The sequence below is a fragment of the Hoplias malabaricus genome, chromosome 6 (genome assembly GCF_029633855.1).
Source record: "Hoplias malabaricus isolate fHopMal1 chromosome 6, fHopMal1.hap1, whole genome shotgun sequence".
Lineage (NCBI taxonomy): Eukaryota > Metazoa > Chordata > Actinopteri > Characiformes > Erythrinidae > Hoplias > Hoplias malabaricus.
The window spans coordinates 18,549,953-18,569,679 of NC_089805.1; the positions used below are offsets into that span (position 1 = coordinate 18,549,953).

At 35.6% G+C, this 19,727-nt stretch overlaps 1 protein-coding gene across 2 annotated transcripts; it reads left to right on the plus strand.

Moving 5' to 3' along the window:
- The first annotated feature begins 1,586 nt into the window (after positions 1–1,586).
- Positions 1,587–15,532, plus strand: LOC136699973 (uncharacterized). 2 transcript variants are annotated; one of them, XM_066675062.1, is made up of 17 exons: positions 1,587–1,715; positions 1,990–2,137; positions 3,519–3,623; positions 5,516–5,608; positions 7,030–7,086; positions 7,190–7,273; positions 8,136–8,228; positions 8,734–8,829; positions 9,374–9,466; positions 10,834–10,917; positions 11,772–11,873; positions 12,605–12,754; positions 12,872–12,967; positions 13,056–13,148; positions 13,438–13,524; positions 14,182–14,250; positions 14,521–15,532. In XM_066675062.1, exons 1-17 carry the CDS (start codon positions 1,670–1,672, stop codon positions 14,600–14,602), a joined length of 1,578 nt encoding a protein of 525 aa, XP_066531159.1. In that variant the 5' UTR covers positions 1,587–1,669; the 3' UTR covers positions 14,603–15,532. The 2 variants fall into 2 exon arrangements, with proteins under 2 accessions (XP_066531159.1, XP_066531160.1); XM_066675063.1 differs by having other exon boundaries at positions 14,185–14,250.
- Positions 15,533–19,727: the final 4,195 nt, after the last annotated feature.

Genomic DNA, 19,727 nt, shown 5'->3' on the forward strand with positions numbered 1-19,727 from the left:
TGGTTTTATGTTTTTTTGGATACAATCTGGGTTAGCACCAGAACATCCCTTTCAGACAGCTTCCTCTTGCGTCCACAGTTAATCCTGTTGGATGTGTTTCGTCCTTCTTGGTGGTATGCTGACATTACCCTGGATACCGTGGCTCTTGATACATCACAAATACTTGCTGTCTTGGTCACAGATGCGCCAGCAAGACGTGCACCAACAATTTGTCCTCTTTTGAACTCTGGTATGTCACCCATAATGTTGTGTGCATTGCAATATTTTGAGCAAAACTGTGCTCTTACCCTCTGCTAATTGAACCTTCACACTCTGCTCTTACTGGTGCAATGTGCAATTAATGAAGATTGGCCACCAGCCTGGTCCAGTTTAGCCATGAAACCTCCCACACTAAAATGCCAGGTGTTTCAGTTTCATTGTCCAACCGCTGTATATATATATATATATATGTTTCCTTTTTATGTTTTATGAGCAATACCAAGAAATTCTCTATTGTGTCTGCTAGTTGGCAAACACTGGGGAAATTCTGGTACTTTGATCTGCATTATGCCTGCAACATGTTCCAGAAAAATGGGACAGGAGCATGTTTACCAAAGTGACACAATTTGCCAAGAGTGGATTTGCCCAGTATTTGTTAGATGATGTAATTTGGGAATTTACTACAATTCAGACTGATTGTAAGCCATTTATTCTGTGCTCGCAAAAATCGCTTCACAATTTTTGGATACACTTGCATTCATTTTGCAGCCATTTTCTGCACATTTTTGACATGCTATTTAGTCAGGGTTGCCCAAATATTTGAATATAATGATGTATAATGAGTAAATTTGAGGTGAAACAACCCTGTTGCTTAAAATTCATATCTCATGTCTTTTTCTGCATACTCATATTTTTATTCATTATGAGTTCATACAATATGAGTCTACCCCACTAATATATCTACCCCACTCCACCAGTGACTGCATCAATCCTTATGCTGTAGAGTTAAGGCATTTAAACATAACTGATTAGTTAGCCATATTAACTAGTAGTTAATATGTTTGTATAATTCAGATCTGGGGTGATTATACAATTCCTTTGGAGATTAGTTGGAGTGCAGTTTATAATCCTATTCTACACTTATTGATCAATAACAGTAGCTGACCTCGAATCTTCACTGAAATGTTCCGACATGTAGTGAAACCTACACAGAAGAGGAACTGGTCCTACATCAAAAAGGCAAAAACTCTAATCATATCCTAAATTTCAGAAGAAAGGCTGGGTGAGCAGACGTCCATAAACATTTAGCCAAAATCTATAATAAATCGCACATTCCTTAGTTTTAGACATAATTACTTTAAATGACAAGAAGTTGTCAAGTTGCTCTAGTTGTTAGTATTCTAATTTATTAATTTTCTTTGTTATTTTTAACTATTGTCCCCTGACTCATATTCTGGTTTGTAACTTTGCTGACATCAATTGAGGGAAATCTCATGGATACTCTTAAAGTCTTATCAGAGATTTGTTTACTTTTTGTGTGGCAACAGGTTCAGGCCTGACTATAAGAACAGATCTGGACAGAGTATAAATCTACATTCTTTTCACCAACTAGAAGCTTAATCAGTTTGTAAAATTACATATATTACATATAGTCTGATATTCAATCTGTGCTCCAGCCAAGTGTTTCAATATGAGACTTCTTGTATTTATAGCACTTACAGGACTCTTGTCTTTAGGTAAGTTAAATTCATTGTATCTGGTATTACATTTATTTTTATGGCATTTGGCAAAACCTCGTATCTTGAGCTACTTACAGTTGAACAATGTTTCAGATGTAGGTAAATATCAGCAGTCTGTAGCAGGATGAATTTATTATAACATACATATGAGTAATTATTGTATCAGTAAATATTTGTGATAGATTTACACATACATTCATGTATGCCTTATTTTTAATACCTTGGCTTGCAACTGAAAATCTTTTTAATATTTGATTTTTTTTATCTAAAGGAGCAGAGTGTTTTAAGCTATCACAAAAAGAATATGAGAACATTGAGCAAATTGTGGAATCTGGAGTTCAGGTGTTTCTGAACTGTATGGACAAAGTCAGAGAGGCTGCTGAGAAAATTGTGAGAGATGACATGCTGAGAACAAACAGGTAAAGAACAAGGCTGAGCTAATATCAGACTGCATTCATATTTTGAATTAATAACTACATAGTTATGCATTAATTATAGATGCTATTTTGGGGTAGAATGGTATATTACTACACGTAATTACACTAGTTCAGTTACATATACACTTAGAAAGGTGAATAACAACTTTTTATAGGCATCTAAAAGATACCTCAATCTTAGATGCTGCCAAATACAAATTAATAAGTTTACTTAGATACACAATGCTAACATACAATACTTTGTCTGAATTTCAAACTAAGTGAAACATGAGGACAATTGTAAGAATTTAATAAGTTTAGTCCTGATTTAAGTATTTATTGAAAAGGATGTGTTTTTAGTAAGCATTTGAAAACAGCAAGCAAATCTGTATTTCAGACCCCCATGAGAATTTCATTTCACCATTTAGGTGACATGACAGAACAATTCTGGATGCTTGTCCTCTGAGCATCTTGAAGGATGGAAGGTCAAGCCAAGCTATACTTGAAGCTCTGCAGACTCTTGGGTTGGGTTTTTTCATCAAGGACAGAGGGCCAGATCCTTTTTTGGCTTTGTAGGGCAGTGTCAGGTTTTTGAATCTGCAACAGAGAGGTTACAAGGCTGGAACGTTGAGAACAAGTTGTGCCGCCACTTCCTTGATCAGTTGAAAGGGCCTGATAATAGGATGCATAGAAAGATCATCAAGAATGGATTGGCTGAAGTCTTCAAATGACAACAAGACTGGACAAGCACCTAGGTGGTCTCATTAAAAAGAACAAGACATAATCTCTGGATGTTTTTAAAGGAGAAATGTGCATGACTGAGTTATGTCATCCACAACTACAGCAAGGCTTAGTTGCTCACGTATATTAGTTGCTAAAATTCAAGGAACATTTGAACCTCTTCAAAACTCCATGGGGTAATGCTAAAAGCTGCTGTTGTGAGTTGGATAAAAATACATCCAATCACTACTCTAACTTGGAGATTTTACAAGTGGTTAGTTTGTGCTGGAGATTTCGCTGTGTAAACAAGTTTCTCGGGCCAATCAGCACTCTGCAAGGTTTACACATCACATTTTGTACTTACTCAGGTCACTTCTTCCAGGCATGAGCAAGGATTAAAAAAACCTACCCAGTTCCAGGGACCAGGTACTAGACGATTTGAGTCAAGTAGGGTCACTGGTGGTAAACTCAAGGATTCATATACTGTACCTTAAATTATGGCACGTATTTGTACCTTATTCTATTATAATTGTGGATTTTAGAATTCTTTTGATTTCATATGCCCCATTTTATAGAGTCCATTTGGTCATTTTGGCCAAAACATTTAAGAAGCCTATGCTATTTCTATGTTTGTAATCGCACCTTCCATTTATTTTTTCTTCAGAATTGCAATCCAAGGTCACTGGAATTCCTTCAAAGAGACAGCCAATAAAATCAGTACTGAGGAGAGAGGGAAAGGGGTGCAGGATGATTTAATTGTAGCAGCACGGTAAGTTCAACCTCCTTATATTTGAAGCTTTTTAAAAATTTTAACTAAATACCTTTATAATTTATGGTTTTACAAAGTTTAAAAACCTTCAGATCATTAGCACAAAAACTAAATGACAAGCTTTACCTGACTCTCTACTGAAGTTGATTTGATGTGTAAAATAAAAAGCTCAAAACAAGGATTAAGATGTATGTGATTAAGCTGGAAAGAAAATAGAAGCAGAAAAATGCACATAAATTGTGGAGAGGTTTGGAAAATCACAGGCTTAGTGTGGAGCCTGTCCCTAAGAAAAAGCAACAAATTGTACTAAATGACTACCCGCCTGTTGCCCTGTCTCATCTAATGAAAAAACACTGAAAGGGCAATGCTGGACCACTTAATGCTGGTCAGATTGGACCTGGACCCCTTTTAATTTGCCCATCAAAATGACACCTGAGTTGATGATTAATTTATTTACATGTTGTACAAAGCCTATTCACATCTGGAAACATCAGACAGGACTGTGAGCATCATTTGTTGGTGTAATGAAGGAAAAAAAAGAATATTTTATGGAAAATATCTTAAGGAAATTGATTCTCTGCATTTAACCCATCCGGTGTAGTGAACACACAAACACACACCAGTGAGCAGTTCTTCACACACACAAGGGGCAGTGAACACACACAACCGGAGCAGTGGGCTGCTAACCACCTCAGCCATCAGGGAGCAGTTGCCAGACCTGAGAGCACTTTAGTCATGGATGAATTTTTGGAAACACGTTACAATAATGGTATTATTTCACGATACTTAAGACAGTAATAAGCCTTACTAAATGCTTAAGTAATGTCAAAATTACTCATTACGTACTTCATAATATCCTAAAATATTGCTAGTTTTTGTTTCTATCATTTTTTAAATGATTAATTGTGGCTTTGCTTAATCATTTAGTAATGCTTACTGTCTAATTACTTAATACCGTCTTTAGTACCATTAAATAATTAATGTACAGTTATTGTAAAGTACTGAGTTTTTTCCCTGCCTGACCTGGGAACTGAACCTTCTGGTCTTAAACTCACTTTTCTAACCTTAAGACCATAGTTATGGCTATTTCAAATGGCTAAAAATACACTGCAGCCTGAGTTTGGAGACGTTTTTCATAAAGTGAAAGCCTTTTTATTTCGATGTGGGGGTCCTGGTCACTGAAGAACAGGGTGAAAGGGGGAAAGTAAGGTGTACAGGGCAACAAATGGACTATAGTCCATATAGTGTAGAAAAAACAAGGTTATCCTGTATGGTCAGTAGACATCAGCGGCTGGAGAGTGAATGTAGATTAAGAGGTGGTAATAATGTTATGGTTGATCTGTGTATATGGATATAGATATATTTTAAATTCCAACTAATTTTACTAGGTGATATCTGGTCTTGTGCAAATTGTCTAAGGTGAGACCTCAGTAAATTTAAAAAATAATATGTGATCTGTAATTCACTGTAACAAAATGTGACATATTTATCTCATGAAATGTTTAAGGGTGGCACGGTGGCAGGTAGTGTTATAGTCACTCAGCTCCCGGGACCTGGAGGTTGTGAGTTCAAGTCCCGCTCTGGGTGACTGTCTGTAAGGAGTTTGGTGTGTTCTTCCTGTGTTCGCGTGGGTTTCCTCTGGGTGCTCCGGTTTCCTCCCACAGTCCAAGAACACACGTTGGTAGGTGGATTGGCGACTCGAAAGTGTCCATAGGTGTGAGTGTGTGTCTCCCTGTGAGGAACTGGCGCCCCCTCCAGGGTGTGTTCTTGCCTTGCGCCCAATGATTCCGTGTAGGCTCAGGACCCACTGCGACCCTGACCTGGATAAGCCGTTACAGATATGAATAAAATGTTCAACATTTTCTTTTTCATTTTTGTTCCTTATGTTACAGAACTTTTCAAAGACTGGTCCTGTACTACAAGGATGATGTCAATCAAGTTTATAACACCATAGTGACAGAGCCAAATGTTCAGCAGTATTTACCGTAAGCTCAGAATTCAATTCATTTCTCATTTGTCTGCTCTTATTGTCCTCATTATTTACAGTTTTATAATTATTGACATGTATAAACAGCTACTTTAAAGTGAACCCACCATAGACCCTGACATTCTGTTGTGAATACAAGCTTGTATGATCATGGCAAACCATTGTCAACAGAATGAGATGCTCTGGAAAAGCCATAGATGAGCAAAGGCTCACTATACTCAATACCAGGTGTCAACAAGCGGGCTATATAGACATTAAGTATTGTACTGTGGAGCAGTGATCTGTCAAGTGATCTAATATATTTAAGATGTGATAGAGCGGTGTTAGCAATCCAGAACTACTCATCCAACATCAGTACCTGACATCACTATATATTTAATGCAATAACTGAATGCCATCAGTGCCACACAAATAGTTCCATTATAAGATGCAAAGCCCCCATACAATTTTAGAAGCTGTAACTGCAGGAAAGTGGGATAAACATCCTATTATTATTATTATTATTATTATTATAATCTTTCACTTCAGTGGAAATGATGGAAGAAGATTGCCCATAGAAATAATTGTATGAATTAAACAAGCAAGCAAGGCAATTCCAAGATGATGATTAAAGAATGAATATTCATGTTTGTGTTAAATGATTAATGACAAATGTTCCTACACTCATTGTCCATTCTCTCAACTCTACTGACCACACAAGAGCACTTTGTTGTTCTGCAATTACAGACTGTGTTCCATCTCCTGCTCTGCATAATAAGTTTTCTTCCTTTCACCCTGTTCTTCAATGGTCAGGTTGCCAACAGAATAGGTATAATTTGGGTGGTGGATCATTCTCAGCCCTGCAGTGACTGAGTTTTTAAAACCCTCAGTGTCACTGCTGTACTGAGTATAGTCCACTAACCAAAACTATCCAGCCAACAGCATCCTGTGGGTGGTGTCCTGTGTCCACTGACGAAGGACTAGAGGACGACTAAAACAAACAGATGAGCTACTTTCTCTGACTTTACATTTACAATGTGGACCAACAAAGTAGCTGTGTCTAACAAAGTGGACAGCGAGTAGACAAAGTGTTTAAAAACTAGAGCAGCACTGCTATGTCTGATCCATTCATACCAGTGCAACACACACTAGTCGATCACCACCACGTCAGTGTCACTGCTGAGAATCACCTACCGCCCAAATCATAGCTGCTCTGTGGGGGCCCTGACCATTGAAGAACAGGGTCAAAGGGAGCAGACAACGTATGCTGAGCAAGAGATGAACTACAATCTGTATTTGTAGAGCTAGAAAGTGCTCCTGCCTCGTCAGTGGAGGTGAGAAAATAGACTGAGAGTGTAGAGACCTGAAGATGCTGAGTTTTGACTAACATGCTTTGATATGATGCACTTATTAACAATTCTTATATTGATCTTTTAACAGGCTTGTAAACACATTCAAAGGAACAATTGAAAGAACCAAAGTTAAAGAGATATTGGGGTAAGCATGATTTTCTGTTTATAGTTAAAAATGTAGGACTATTTTTAAATAATCGGTTGTACATATAATTAATCAAGATCAAATTCATTTTTTTGTCTTATAGCAATCTGGTTTCAAACTATTTTCCTGATGCTCCACCATTTGAAAGGGATCCTATGGAGTTTCTCTGTTATCTCCTCTCCACTAAGTAAGAATACACATGAAACCTTTTTTTTATGCTATATGTATATTTTTATTCAAGAGATATTTATTTTCTTATTGCTGGAAAATTTTGAACTATATGGAAATAACAATACAGAGCTAAGACACCAGGAATTAGACTAAAGAATTGATGAAGAAATATAGCATGTGTCCATAGAAGACAAAATATAACACAGGACATTTATATGCAGACATGTACATGCACGCGCACACACACACTCACACACACTCCTTGTTCCCCTGTTCAGGGTCCCCAGGACCACTACAGAGCAGTTATTGTTTGGATAGTGGACCATTGTCAGCATATGCAGTGACTTGGTGATTGAATGTTTGCATGTGCTGTATCAGACCCAGCAGCCCGTGCTTTAGAGTGTACTTCTCTGTACTTACAGTGTAACATGCTGTGCCTTAGGGTGTACTTGTCCATATATATATATATATATATATATATATATATATATATATATATATATATATAGTGGAGATATGTTATGTCATTAAAATTGTTTCCTTGTTTCAACAACTATTCATTTTATCAGCTTAATTTACCATATAACTTGAACTTTGTACTTTGTACAAATGAATATATCCTCTCATATTTAACATCTTTAACATCATTTCAAATAAATTACCAAATTAGGCACAATGTACAATATTCATTTTCTGAAATCAGACAAAAACAGGGTAGGTCATCTGATCACATAAAAATCAATATTTTAAATCTTGAATAATCCATGGCTTTGCTCATATTTATAAAAAAACAATAAATCAAAGCATCATAAACTGTCAAAAATGTACATAGTAATTGATACAACACTGCTATCTTTTCCATGTGTTTATATTTACAGTGCTGTGGAATCAGTTATCGTGAATGTTTTAAAGCTCAGTGTGGAAGTGATTTTAGAGATTAAGAAAATAGATTTTGATAAAATATCTGAAAGGTAAGAAATTAATTGAATTAATATAACAATAATACTTTGCATTGTTACATGTTCATATTAAAGCAGTAGTTTTAACATTTCTGCTAACATTTCATTTATTAATTCATTGCTGTAACCGCGTGTCTAGTTCAGGGTCGCAGTGGATCCAGAGTCTACCCGGAATCACTGGGCGCAAGGCAGAAACACACCCTACAGGGGTGCCAGTCCTTCACAGGGCGGCACGCACTGACACATTCACTCACACACTCACACCTATGGACACTTTTTGAGACACCAATCCACCTATCAGCATGTGTTTTTAGACAGTGGGAGGAAACCGGAGCACCCGGAGGAAACCCACGCAGAGACAGGGAGAACACACAACACTCCTCACAGACAGTCACCGGGAGTGGACATCAAAGCTAACATTTCAAATACAGGCTAAATAATAGCATCCTATGTTTATGTTTATTTGCTTCTTATTTCCTTTAATTTTTTTTCTCAATGTTTTCTTTTTGTACTAAAGTATAAATAGCTTTGGGCTTGAAGTAATTCGCAAATATTATGAAATTGAGAGAGCTGAAAAACAGAAAGAAAGTGATGAATTTCTTGTGCTAGCCAGGTAAGCACATTTATCAGATTTAAAAAAATAATAATAAAATAAAATACTGAAACTGTAGAAGGATGCAGGGTGTTTTTGTGGAACTTTTTTTTGTTGTTAATTTAGCACAGCAAATTACTTTCACTGATGCCAATGTCTTATTCCTGACTTGGAAGATGTTGGACTTGGAAGTTGCAATGTAGAAACCCAAAATACAGTCTAGTATGCTGAAAATTTGAGGAGGTTTTGAATAATTCAATATATATATATTGATTAGGTATTTATTTAGTTATTTATTTATGTTTCACATGTTGTTACTGCTAAGAGGAATATAATACATTACAAAGGCAGTTTTTTCTTGCTATGATTTTGAAACAATTTTTATCTAAATTTTCATAAAAACATTTTTTTATAGTCTACTGGTATACAGTCCAATTTATGTGTTATATTGCACATTATCCCCAGGTTTAAACTCCTTGGGTTTAGCTAAAACTAAGCTAAGTTACTGAAGAAGAAATCTAACAATCAAAGCTATCATAACTCTCTCCTCTTGTTTGATCCACAGTGTTTCTTCCAGAGTTATAGTTTATTACTGGGATAAATTTCTGAACTACACCTACATTCCTGGATTAGAGGAAAAATATGCAAACATCACAAAGTGAGTTTAAAATGCAGTATAATATACTACATCAATGTGCAAGATCTATCCTTTGATATATGTTTTGGTTTGGGATTGATGAAGCTGTGAACACAATTTTGCACAGTATTCAGTGGCACTGGGTTGGCAAGTTAAATTTGATGCTTTAGCCCAATTTTTCCTCCACATTTTAGTAATTGCTGATTCTACACATAAACTAGCTTTCCCAGTAGAGTGGGAGATTGAAGGCTAACACTTGCTTTCCAAATTTAGACACAATTAAATCAAGACTAACGGCATTTCTATTTGAGCAGGCTTGCAGCTCAGTTTTTATTCTGTAACAGCACTTTAGTTCTTGCACAGCTTCTATATTCATTTATTGTAATTTATTCCCTTTTATTTTATTGTATCATTTTAACTGTTGGAATCATTTTAATTATGTATATAATTTTTTATTTCACTTTTGTTTAAAAGGCTTTTATGTTTTAATTCTTGTATTTAATTAACTGATTTTGACTGTTTCCTTTGATTCTGTAAAGCAATTTGCCCTAACAGTTGTATAAAAGGTGCTTTATTTTTTTATTTTTAAAGTGCCTTGCCTTTACTTCCATGTTAACCATGTGACCACTTCTTTTCAAACTGCCCCTAAAATATCATAGGACAGCTCAAAATGCTTTGAGGAGAACATTAAACCCCCATTTATGTTCAATGTTAAATACAGATATGCATGGAGCTTTCTGTCCATACTATGCATTCATTTTGTCTGTATTTAGTTAAAATGTTAGAAATTAATGCATTCTTTTCTGTATAAAGAGACAGTATAAATTAGCCTTAACTTCTCAGTTCTGTTGGGTTATCTAACATGGCTGCATTAGCTAGCATTAGATAAAACATTTCTGAACATTTTAAGAGATACAATTTTGAAAGCCAATAATGTACATGTGACACTACAGCATGTTTCATCATAAAACCTAATCAAAGTTAACCCTATTCCCTGTTCCATAAACAAAGATGCAGATGCAGTACACAGAGTTCCAAACATCTGTTATTTTTCTTCAGGAACATCCTAGAACTACCTGTTATTAATTACCTTATATTCCAAAACTAGTGTCTAAAACTGTGCTTGAAATACAACAAAATTGATGCTTCTCCTACATCTACATCTCCTAATATGTAAAACTAAAATCATGTTAAAATTTGTTCTCTGTAGAGGAAGTTCACTTATTTTCACTTAAAACATGCAATTTTACTTGGGGTGTGGCCACATTTTTTGCTTATGACTTTATAAAGCAGAAGACTGTAACTGATTTTGTTGTAATTAGAAGTAAAGAACTTGACACCTGTCATTTGCTGTAAATGCTAACTACAATTGTATCTTATTTTAAAAGGCAATTTGAACAAAACTATCTGCTAACATTATATGAATTGGTAACACCAATAATGGAATGGGAAACAGCAAAAGATATTTGGAGGTGAGTTATATTTTTATTTATTTTTATAAGCTTGTATCTATACTGTCCTAAAATCCAAACAGCTGCCTTGACACATAATGAAGGCATTATAAGTGACACAGCACATTTATACAACTGTCATAATATATAATATAATATAACATAATATAACACTAAATATAATCCAGAGGCCCTTCATGTCATTCCTGAATGTTCAGTTTATTTGATTATTCTATCATATACAATGATAGCAATTATAAGCTTCATTTTCACTAATCTCCATCTCCTTGGTCAAGCTTTCATGTTTTACTTAGTATTGCATTAAAGTTTCTGTGCTCCAGATATTGATGATCCAGATCTGTGTTTAGAAGAACTTTAAATTATAGATCTCATTAGTAAAGGTTAGAATTGATAAATTACTAAATTAAAATTCTAATTATATTCAGTATTACAATTTGTATCATGTAAATTCCTTATCAATACAAATAACTAGTTAGTACATTGCATGGATCTTGTTAAAACTTGTACATTTTAGCACAGTTTACTCTTAACTTTGCTCAATACCTGGTAAATACTTTTCAAAATCAGTTTCTGGAAATTTTCATAAAATATTTAAAAGCAAATATCTGTGATTTAGCTGCTCAGTAATGTGTGGAAATTCCTAGGAAAAGATGTTGTTTTAATGGCAACAAAAACATGTCTCTTAATTCATAATATATGCCTGTGTATCAATGGTAACTTGGTAACCCATACCATGACAGATGCTGATTTTCATCTACTGTCGATAACAGTCTGGTCAGAGAACACAGTCAGTTTCTCCTAAAAACAAGGTGAAATATAAACTCAATGTTGTTTATTTATTTTTATTTTTGTAGGCTTTACCTTGATTTTTCTCTAGATTTCCACTTACAAGTCATTGGAACAACCCAGCTTGTCTTCTATTATGTCGGTGAAGAAAGGTGCTCAAGAACGATCAGGTAAAAGCAGAGTTTTTTCTTTAAAGCAGTAATGAATTTAGTTAAATATTCATGTTTCCATTTTTAAGGTTTTAAGATTGGAAAGGTGGAACATGTGAAGTGGCAGTAGGGGCACACAAGTAAAGGGTGGACAATTTAGACACCAATAAATTTGAAAACATTTTTATTATTGTATGCTTTGTCTAATCTTCATGAAATTTTTAAATTATATAAATGACATGTTTTACAATGACACTTTTAACAGTGAAAATGAATATTTTGTACTTAAAAGCTGTTATGCTTGGAAATGAGAAAAAAAATATAGTCTCATGAACAGTCCTATAGTTAGATGTCAAATTGATTAAGGTAAACAACAGATTCCTGACAAAATATTAAGCTAGGGGTTAATATTCATAGGCCTCATTTAATGTTGCCTTTTGAGGCTGTGTTTGCTGCTTTCTACCCTTTTCATGACTCCATTTTCATATACCAGTCACTGTAGCATCTTTATTCCACTTGGAACATTGTTCTGTTCATGCTAGAGTCTGATGTTTTGTACTTTGAAACTAGTGTGCAATCTATCAAAATACTTGATTTTCAAAATGTCCAAAATAAAAATTTTACATTTTACCCAGTGGTGGCCAGTTAAATTTTTAAATAAAAAGGATTTATTCAAATCTTAAAAAATCTTATTTATATTAAATATTTATATTATATTTTCATGGCATTTTTTTTATTCTCTCTGAATATAGGGCTTTGATAATGAGGGCTGTTGTTGATTCTAACCCCATTTATGAAAGACTGTCTGAAATGGGTGTGTTTTCCGATATGAAAAAGGTTTATTTAAGAGCTGTGAATGTAGCAATGGCCCTGGCAGGCACTGAAGGTATTCAGTATTTTAGGTAAGTACTAAAAGCATACAAGCTCTAACAGAAGGCTTAAAAAGTGTATGCTTTTTTCCAGTTTTTTTAGTATAGACCACGACCATTGATATCCTTTATGTATGCTTCATGTCATAGTGAGACATATGAGAAATGGAAGACATTCATAGAAGAAATCAACAAACTGGTAGCAAAAGATAGGCACAGATATTATGTTCCTATTTCACATGTGAGGTAAGTTCACAGTTGTTACAACTATGTCTAACTATTTCTATTTTTTTTTTGTAGTAAATAAATATTCACTCATTGTGTATTTTTATAGGGCTATTGCACGACTCTTAATGAACAAATCTCAGGCATTTGTTAACAGAATCAATGCTGATATTGATGATGACACAATAAAAAGCCTGAAAAAGTAAGAGGTTGAATAATCCCTTGTATGTCCAGTTGTGATTTATTCAGTATCTGCTAATTTTCTGAAAAAATAAAAATAAAATCTGTTTAAACAGAATGCATTGCTAATGAATGACACCAAAAGCAGGTGTCAAAACTTTTGCCCTGATATTTTGAGTTTGTTTTACCTGACCAAATTGTTTGTAGTTTTGACGAAGAAAACCCAATACCAGATTGTGTAAACTGGGTAAATATGAGGGTAATTACAATATTCATTATGTTAACATGCCTCTATTATGTGTATCTACAAGAAACTTGGAAAATCTGAGAGTCATTTTTACAAAAAAACTACTGGCCAGTGGAGCAGTTACTCAAGATCAACTGGACGAAGCTCAAAGGTAGATAATATGAAGAGCTATAAACATTAAATATATGTTACTGTGTTTTTAAAATGTTTGTCAAATTATATACCCTATTTATTATTTTTTTAAATAGACACACTTTAGTGAAATCAACTACTTTAAGGTGTATCCATTGGGAACATAGCTGTGTGTTTAATGGCGCCCTGGTAGCTTTTAGAATCTTAAAAAAACTGGGACACTGGGAAAAGCCACAGAGGAGCCTTTGTTGACCATGGACAATACCAACTGTGGTCAAGAGGCATAAAAACAGTCAGGCCCTGACTTCACTTATATTCTTATAGCTAAATATAGTTATGTTCCAATATGTAGTCTAAAACCTTCCCAGCAGCAAAAATTTCTCATACCTTTGGCATACAATAATTTCAAAACTAGTGTCATATGAGCAATCTTCACATATGTTTTTTAACGGCGAAACGAGACATTTAAAACACCACCGCTCCTCCTGCTGTCTCAAGCACTTAATGCCCTCCTCTTTCAGGACAGAATAATGGAGCTCAGATAATGTATTTTCTTCACAGGAATCTTAATCAATATTTGGGAAACTACAGTTCTTCTAACAAAAAAAATATATATAATGTAACAACTTGTACGACCTTTATCTAACTAAGTATTTACCTTTTTTTTTTTTTTTAGCAGAACCTTTGTGGATGATATATTAGGAGTTTTTGGCAAATATGATGAGAAATTTGAAGATACATTTAAGTAAGTCATATATATATATATATATATATATATATATATATATATATATTTTTTTATTATTTTAAATGAGAATATAACAGTTTGAGCTGTAATTTAATTTAATGTAGACCCCCCAATATAAATCTGTAATATATCTTTATATTCCAAATATTCTGCAATAGTTTTTTTAGTACTGAATTTGTTTTACTTTTTAATATTTACAAAATTCAAGACATCAGGAAATAAACAATTTTTTGATCATTATTTTTAAAGTTGATGTTTGTGTTTCAGGGCTCTGCTGAAAGTGCTGGTGGTGCGACTAAAGGTCATATATACTCAACTGGCTCAAGCTTGGGAATTTTTAGCGGTCTGATCTATCAAACATAATGAGGCCTTTTTTAAAAATCTGATATATTATAATTGTCATGCTTTGTGCCCTGTTTTGTGTGTTCCTGTTTTTTTTTTGTTTGTTTGTTTGTTTGTTTCCTTGTCTGCCATGTGCTAAAGGAGCACAACATATGATTAAGATTGTAAGCTGCTCTGTTGGAACAAACCCTTTTTTGACCTTTCAGTAAATTGACATTAATTTTTTAAATAATTTGAGTACACAAAATTAGCTACAGTGTGTTGAAATTTCATGATGAATGGGCGTTAATCTTAAAAGCCCTCTTTCTTTGTCATGCAATTCTTCAAGCGACACCTAGATGCTGGTAGAGAACAACCAATGATTTAAGACTTAAACCTCAGTCTCATTTTGCCTTCTGCTGCTCAGTTTGAGCTTAAAATATTATGGTTAAATGAAGGCAAAATGTGTATAAAGGAAACTGTGACCATGTTCCCTCCATACTTTTTGATGTTAATGTGATTTGAACATAATTTATGCTATTGTTCATTAAAAAGTTAGTAATAAATAATGCATATACAATAAAACAGAGGCATAACAAAATCAAAATCAGCTGCCATACTTAATACTGTGGAGTATAGCAAGTTTTAATTACTGCAGGACAGCTGTCGGAGTGGGCCAAACAAAGTTTAATTACAAGGGGGGGGTATCATGGAGTAGGCAGATCTAGTTTTAGACCAGCCTGCGGTTTTACAACTCCATACCACTGTCAATTTACAAGATTCTTTTTCCATGGTACTGTCATTCACTGTGTGTATTCATTGTGTAAATTCATTTTATTAAATGTGTGATTCAGGAAAAATATATTTGGAAACTGTTGCCTCTTTTGGAAGCTGGTGTTTAAAATACTGTCCCCTATTATTTCATTACATTTGTTACATTAATAAAATCCTTTTTTAACCCTTGGGATATATTTCATTTTTTAAATAATGGTATATGGAGTCCAATAATTCTGTCACAGAAACTTAACAGTTAAAATAATAATAATTTAAAACAAAAACTAATTAGTTAACATTAAGTAAGTGCATACACTGCTCAAAAAAATAAAGGGAACACTTAAACAACACAATGTAACTCCAAGTCAATCACACCTCTGTGAAAACAACCTGTCCAGTTAGGAACACTGATTGTGAATCAAGTTTACCTGCTGTTGTGCAAATGGAACAGGTAGAAATGAGAGGCATTTAGCAAGACAACTGCTATAAAAGAGTGGTTCTGCAGGTGATGATCACAGACCTTATCTGTGAACACACACACACACACTAGTGAACTAGGGGCTGTGAACACACATGCAGAGTGGCGGCCAGCCATCCCCGGCGCCCGAGGAGTGTTTTTGGGGTTCAGTGCCTTGCTCAAGGGTACCTCAGCCATGGATGTTCTGGTCCTGTGGATCGAACCAGCAAACTTCTCATTTACTGTCATTTGTTTACCGTTATAGGTTTTATAATCTATACATATTTTTCTGGACATATTACATCATTAAAAAATAAAAAGAATTTGCATGCAATTTGAATGGGAGACTTTTATTGCTTTGAGTTTGCTCATTCATGTGCACACATACAAACTCAGGCACATTATTATTTATGTTAAATTGAGTCATTAGTCTCGTTCATGTGTACGCTGGCACTGAATAATTAAAGTTAAAATAAAAGTTTAAAATGATAAAAGTTTAAAAAACTTCTGTTGCTAATAAAATTGCTGGAAAAGACAAGTAAAGATATAAAAAATTCATATTTAGGGTGAATTTCAATCTCAAACTGAACAAAGGAGAATAATCTAACAATGAAGTAAATTAATTCTGAGTATAATCCCTCATCTAGAAATTTTTTTAACAAAATCGTATGTGCCTCAATTATTGGCAGCCCTGCATTTATTTATACAACTTCCTTTGGTTAATAAAATAGCACAAACCTTGTCCGGTAACATTTTATTGAATTATAACACGGTTGAATATGCTTTCCAGTCCCTGGTCCTTCATTGCTTTTCCACCAGCACAGCTTCCCCATGAATTGTATCCAATGACGTTGCAAAGCACCATCTTTGACAGGAACTGCAGGCTTTGTTAGATCAGTTTACTTTGTGTATTTGCATGTTGTTCCTGAACACATCCCTGTGCATCAATTCAGACAGATCAACAGATTTTTCTTTTCTTGTTGCACGTCTGGCTCTCACTGTAGTATTACGTCAGCCACCAATCCAAAGAGCATTTATAACTCTTTAAAAGAACATGGTGTTAATTTACGAGCTGCTGCTGTGATTCAGAAAAAACAAATTTGGGCTCTACATTTGGAGATTTTACATAGGGCCAGTTTGTGTTGATGTCTGCACTTCGTGGTGATTGACAAGTCTCTCAGGCCAATCGGTGCTCTGCAAAATTTACACCTCACATTTATGCTGCATTTGTGTGATGTTGGAAACTGGGGAATATAAATATTCCCACTTGCATATTGCATCCGCACAGAGGACAAAGTCACTTTTACCGCTGGTAAACTCAGGATTTTATATGATACACAAGTTTATAATATTTGACATATATTGCAACCTTTTACCTCTTCCCCTGGAAAAAAATGGCAAATATACATTTGAATTGTCTCATTATGTATGTTTTCTGTAGATAAATGTCAGATATTATGATCAGTTTTGTTATTGCTCAAATCAAATCAAAATGTATTTATATAGCGCGTTTTACAGCTGACGTTGTCACAAAACAGAATTAGTATCAGGACAGGTAGCAATGCAAATCAGAAAGCCCCACGCGAGCAAGCCAAAGGTGACAGTGGCAAGGAAAAACTCCCTCGAGGCTGGAGGAAGAAACCTCAGGGGGGAACCAAGACTCACAAGGGGGACCCATCCTCCTCTGATACTTATTAGAGTTACAATAGTTAGAAGCATCAGTCTGAGTGTTGCTAATCCAATTCCAATTCTACTTCAGTGTAACTGATGATGGCGGGTAATGGTTAGTGGTCCGAGGCTGGCAGCAGTAGATGGAGGTGAACAGCTGTTGTGGACCGCAGGAGAACCCAGCAGACAATACTCCATGAGTGGGTCATCATTTTCTTGGAAAACAGTAAAGAAAAGGAATTAGTTTAGTTGAGTGCAATAGAAAAGCAAATGTAAATATTTCCAGCTGATCTGACTGTAACAGACTGACTGGAAGGAGGGCAACAGACGTTAGATCACCCTGAAACGTCAGCATGCATCCGCTTCACCATCGTCAAACCAGTGATTGAGTGATTGTGAGCACAGCGTCCTAGACCACAACGTCCGAGCTTACCATGATTCCCCATGTCCATGAGTTCCTGAAACAGCAACTTTAATCTAGAGGAAGAAGTTAGTTACCAAAAGTTATGAGCCCAGACTTAAACATAGTGACAACATGTGTCTGTGTCTCGAACACTAGCTGGAAGATCGTTCCAGAGCTGAGGGGATTTGTAGGAGAAAGCTTTTCCCCCCACTGAAGTCTTATGAATTCTGGGAACTAGTAAGAGGCTGGTGTCCTGTGATCTGAGTAATCTTGGTGGTTGATAGTGTGTGATGAGATCTCTCAGGTATTCAGGGTCAAGACCATGGAAGGCTTTCTACATTAGTATAAGAATTTTGTAATCAATACGGAATTTAACTGGAAGCCAGTGTGAAGTGACATGATCATATTTTCTGGTTTTAGTGAGGACCCTGGCTGCAGCATATTGAATTAGCTGGAGTTTACTTAAGTTTCTGCTGGAGCATCCTGACCGTAGTACATTGCAATAATCTAATCATGATGTAATAAAAGCATGTACTAATTTTTTCTCATCTGGCAGGCATAAGGCGTTCCTTAATTTAGAGATATTACGAAGATGTAGGAAAGCTGCTTTTGTCTGAGTCAATTACGACACCCAGATTTTTAGCTGATGAATATTGGATAGAATAGGAAGATCAGCAAAATGTAATTTTAAGTCTGATACCTTATTTATAGCAGGCTTTGGACCTAAAACAAAAACCTCTGTTTTGTTGCTGCTTAGTAGAAGGACGTGGTGCGACATCCAGTGCTTCATGTATTTTAAACAGTCCTCCATTTTCATTAGTGTTGGTTTGTCTCAAAAAACGTTATACAAAGCATGGTGTTTGGGTCTAGCTTCAATCTGCACACATTGCCCATCTCTAGCTGTACTCACAGCAGTGTTGCATCCATATGATCATCTGGTCTGGATCTGTGTGTGTCCTCAGCCCGCTGGCTGCTGCCTGTACTCCCACTCACTGTTACTCCTTGCACAGCCCAGAAATGCCAGTCCTTAAACTCTGATAGCAGGTTCTGAAAATCCATTTCCAAAGCTGACATTCTCTATAGAAGTCCGTAACAATTCTGACAGCACGTGTTGAACAGATACTCTATCACCGAAAAACAAGTAGGTTTCGAAAAATAAAAAGGAAAGAAATAAAAGATAGCAGAGCTAAGCAACAAAGCATCTGAATGGCCAGGAAGCAGGAAGCACACCCTCTACTCAGCTTGCATAGAACCACAAGCAAACAGGGATTAAAAAATACTGGTTCCACATTTGGGCGGCATGTTGGTGCAGCAGGTAATGCCGCAGTCGCACATGAAAGAAACTATATGGTCTTTTTGCAGCTTTGTGTGACCTTTTGTTATACCCCTCAATCCCATCCCCTGTTCCCACCAATCATCCCCCCTTACATGATACCACTCCTCTCACACCTCTTTCTCCCCTTCCTTCTTCTATCTTTCTTTGATCATATTATCAATGCTCTTACCCCACCTCAAACTCCTCTTCTTCCTCCTAGTCCCTTCCCCCATTTCTCCAATGTATATAAGACCCTTCTAAAATATTTGGTGTCAGACTGGATTGGGACCAGACTGGACTGGCAACAGTTCAGACTGGACTGAGAACAGACTGGATTGGGTACAGAATGAACTGAGTATAGACTGAACTTGTGACAAACTGATGACCAATCTGTTGCCATGCTTTTCTGCATGCACGTGAAGGAAACCTCTGAACCTCCTGTTTCCAAACTTCAGATCATCCTGAGATAGAATGGGATCACCCAGTTGTACTCATGATCCTGTGTATGTGTAAATAAACTCCAGTCAACGCTGAAC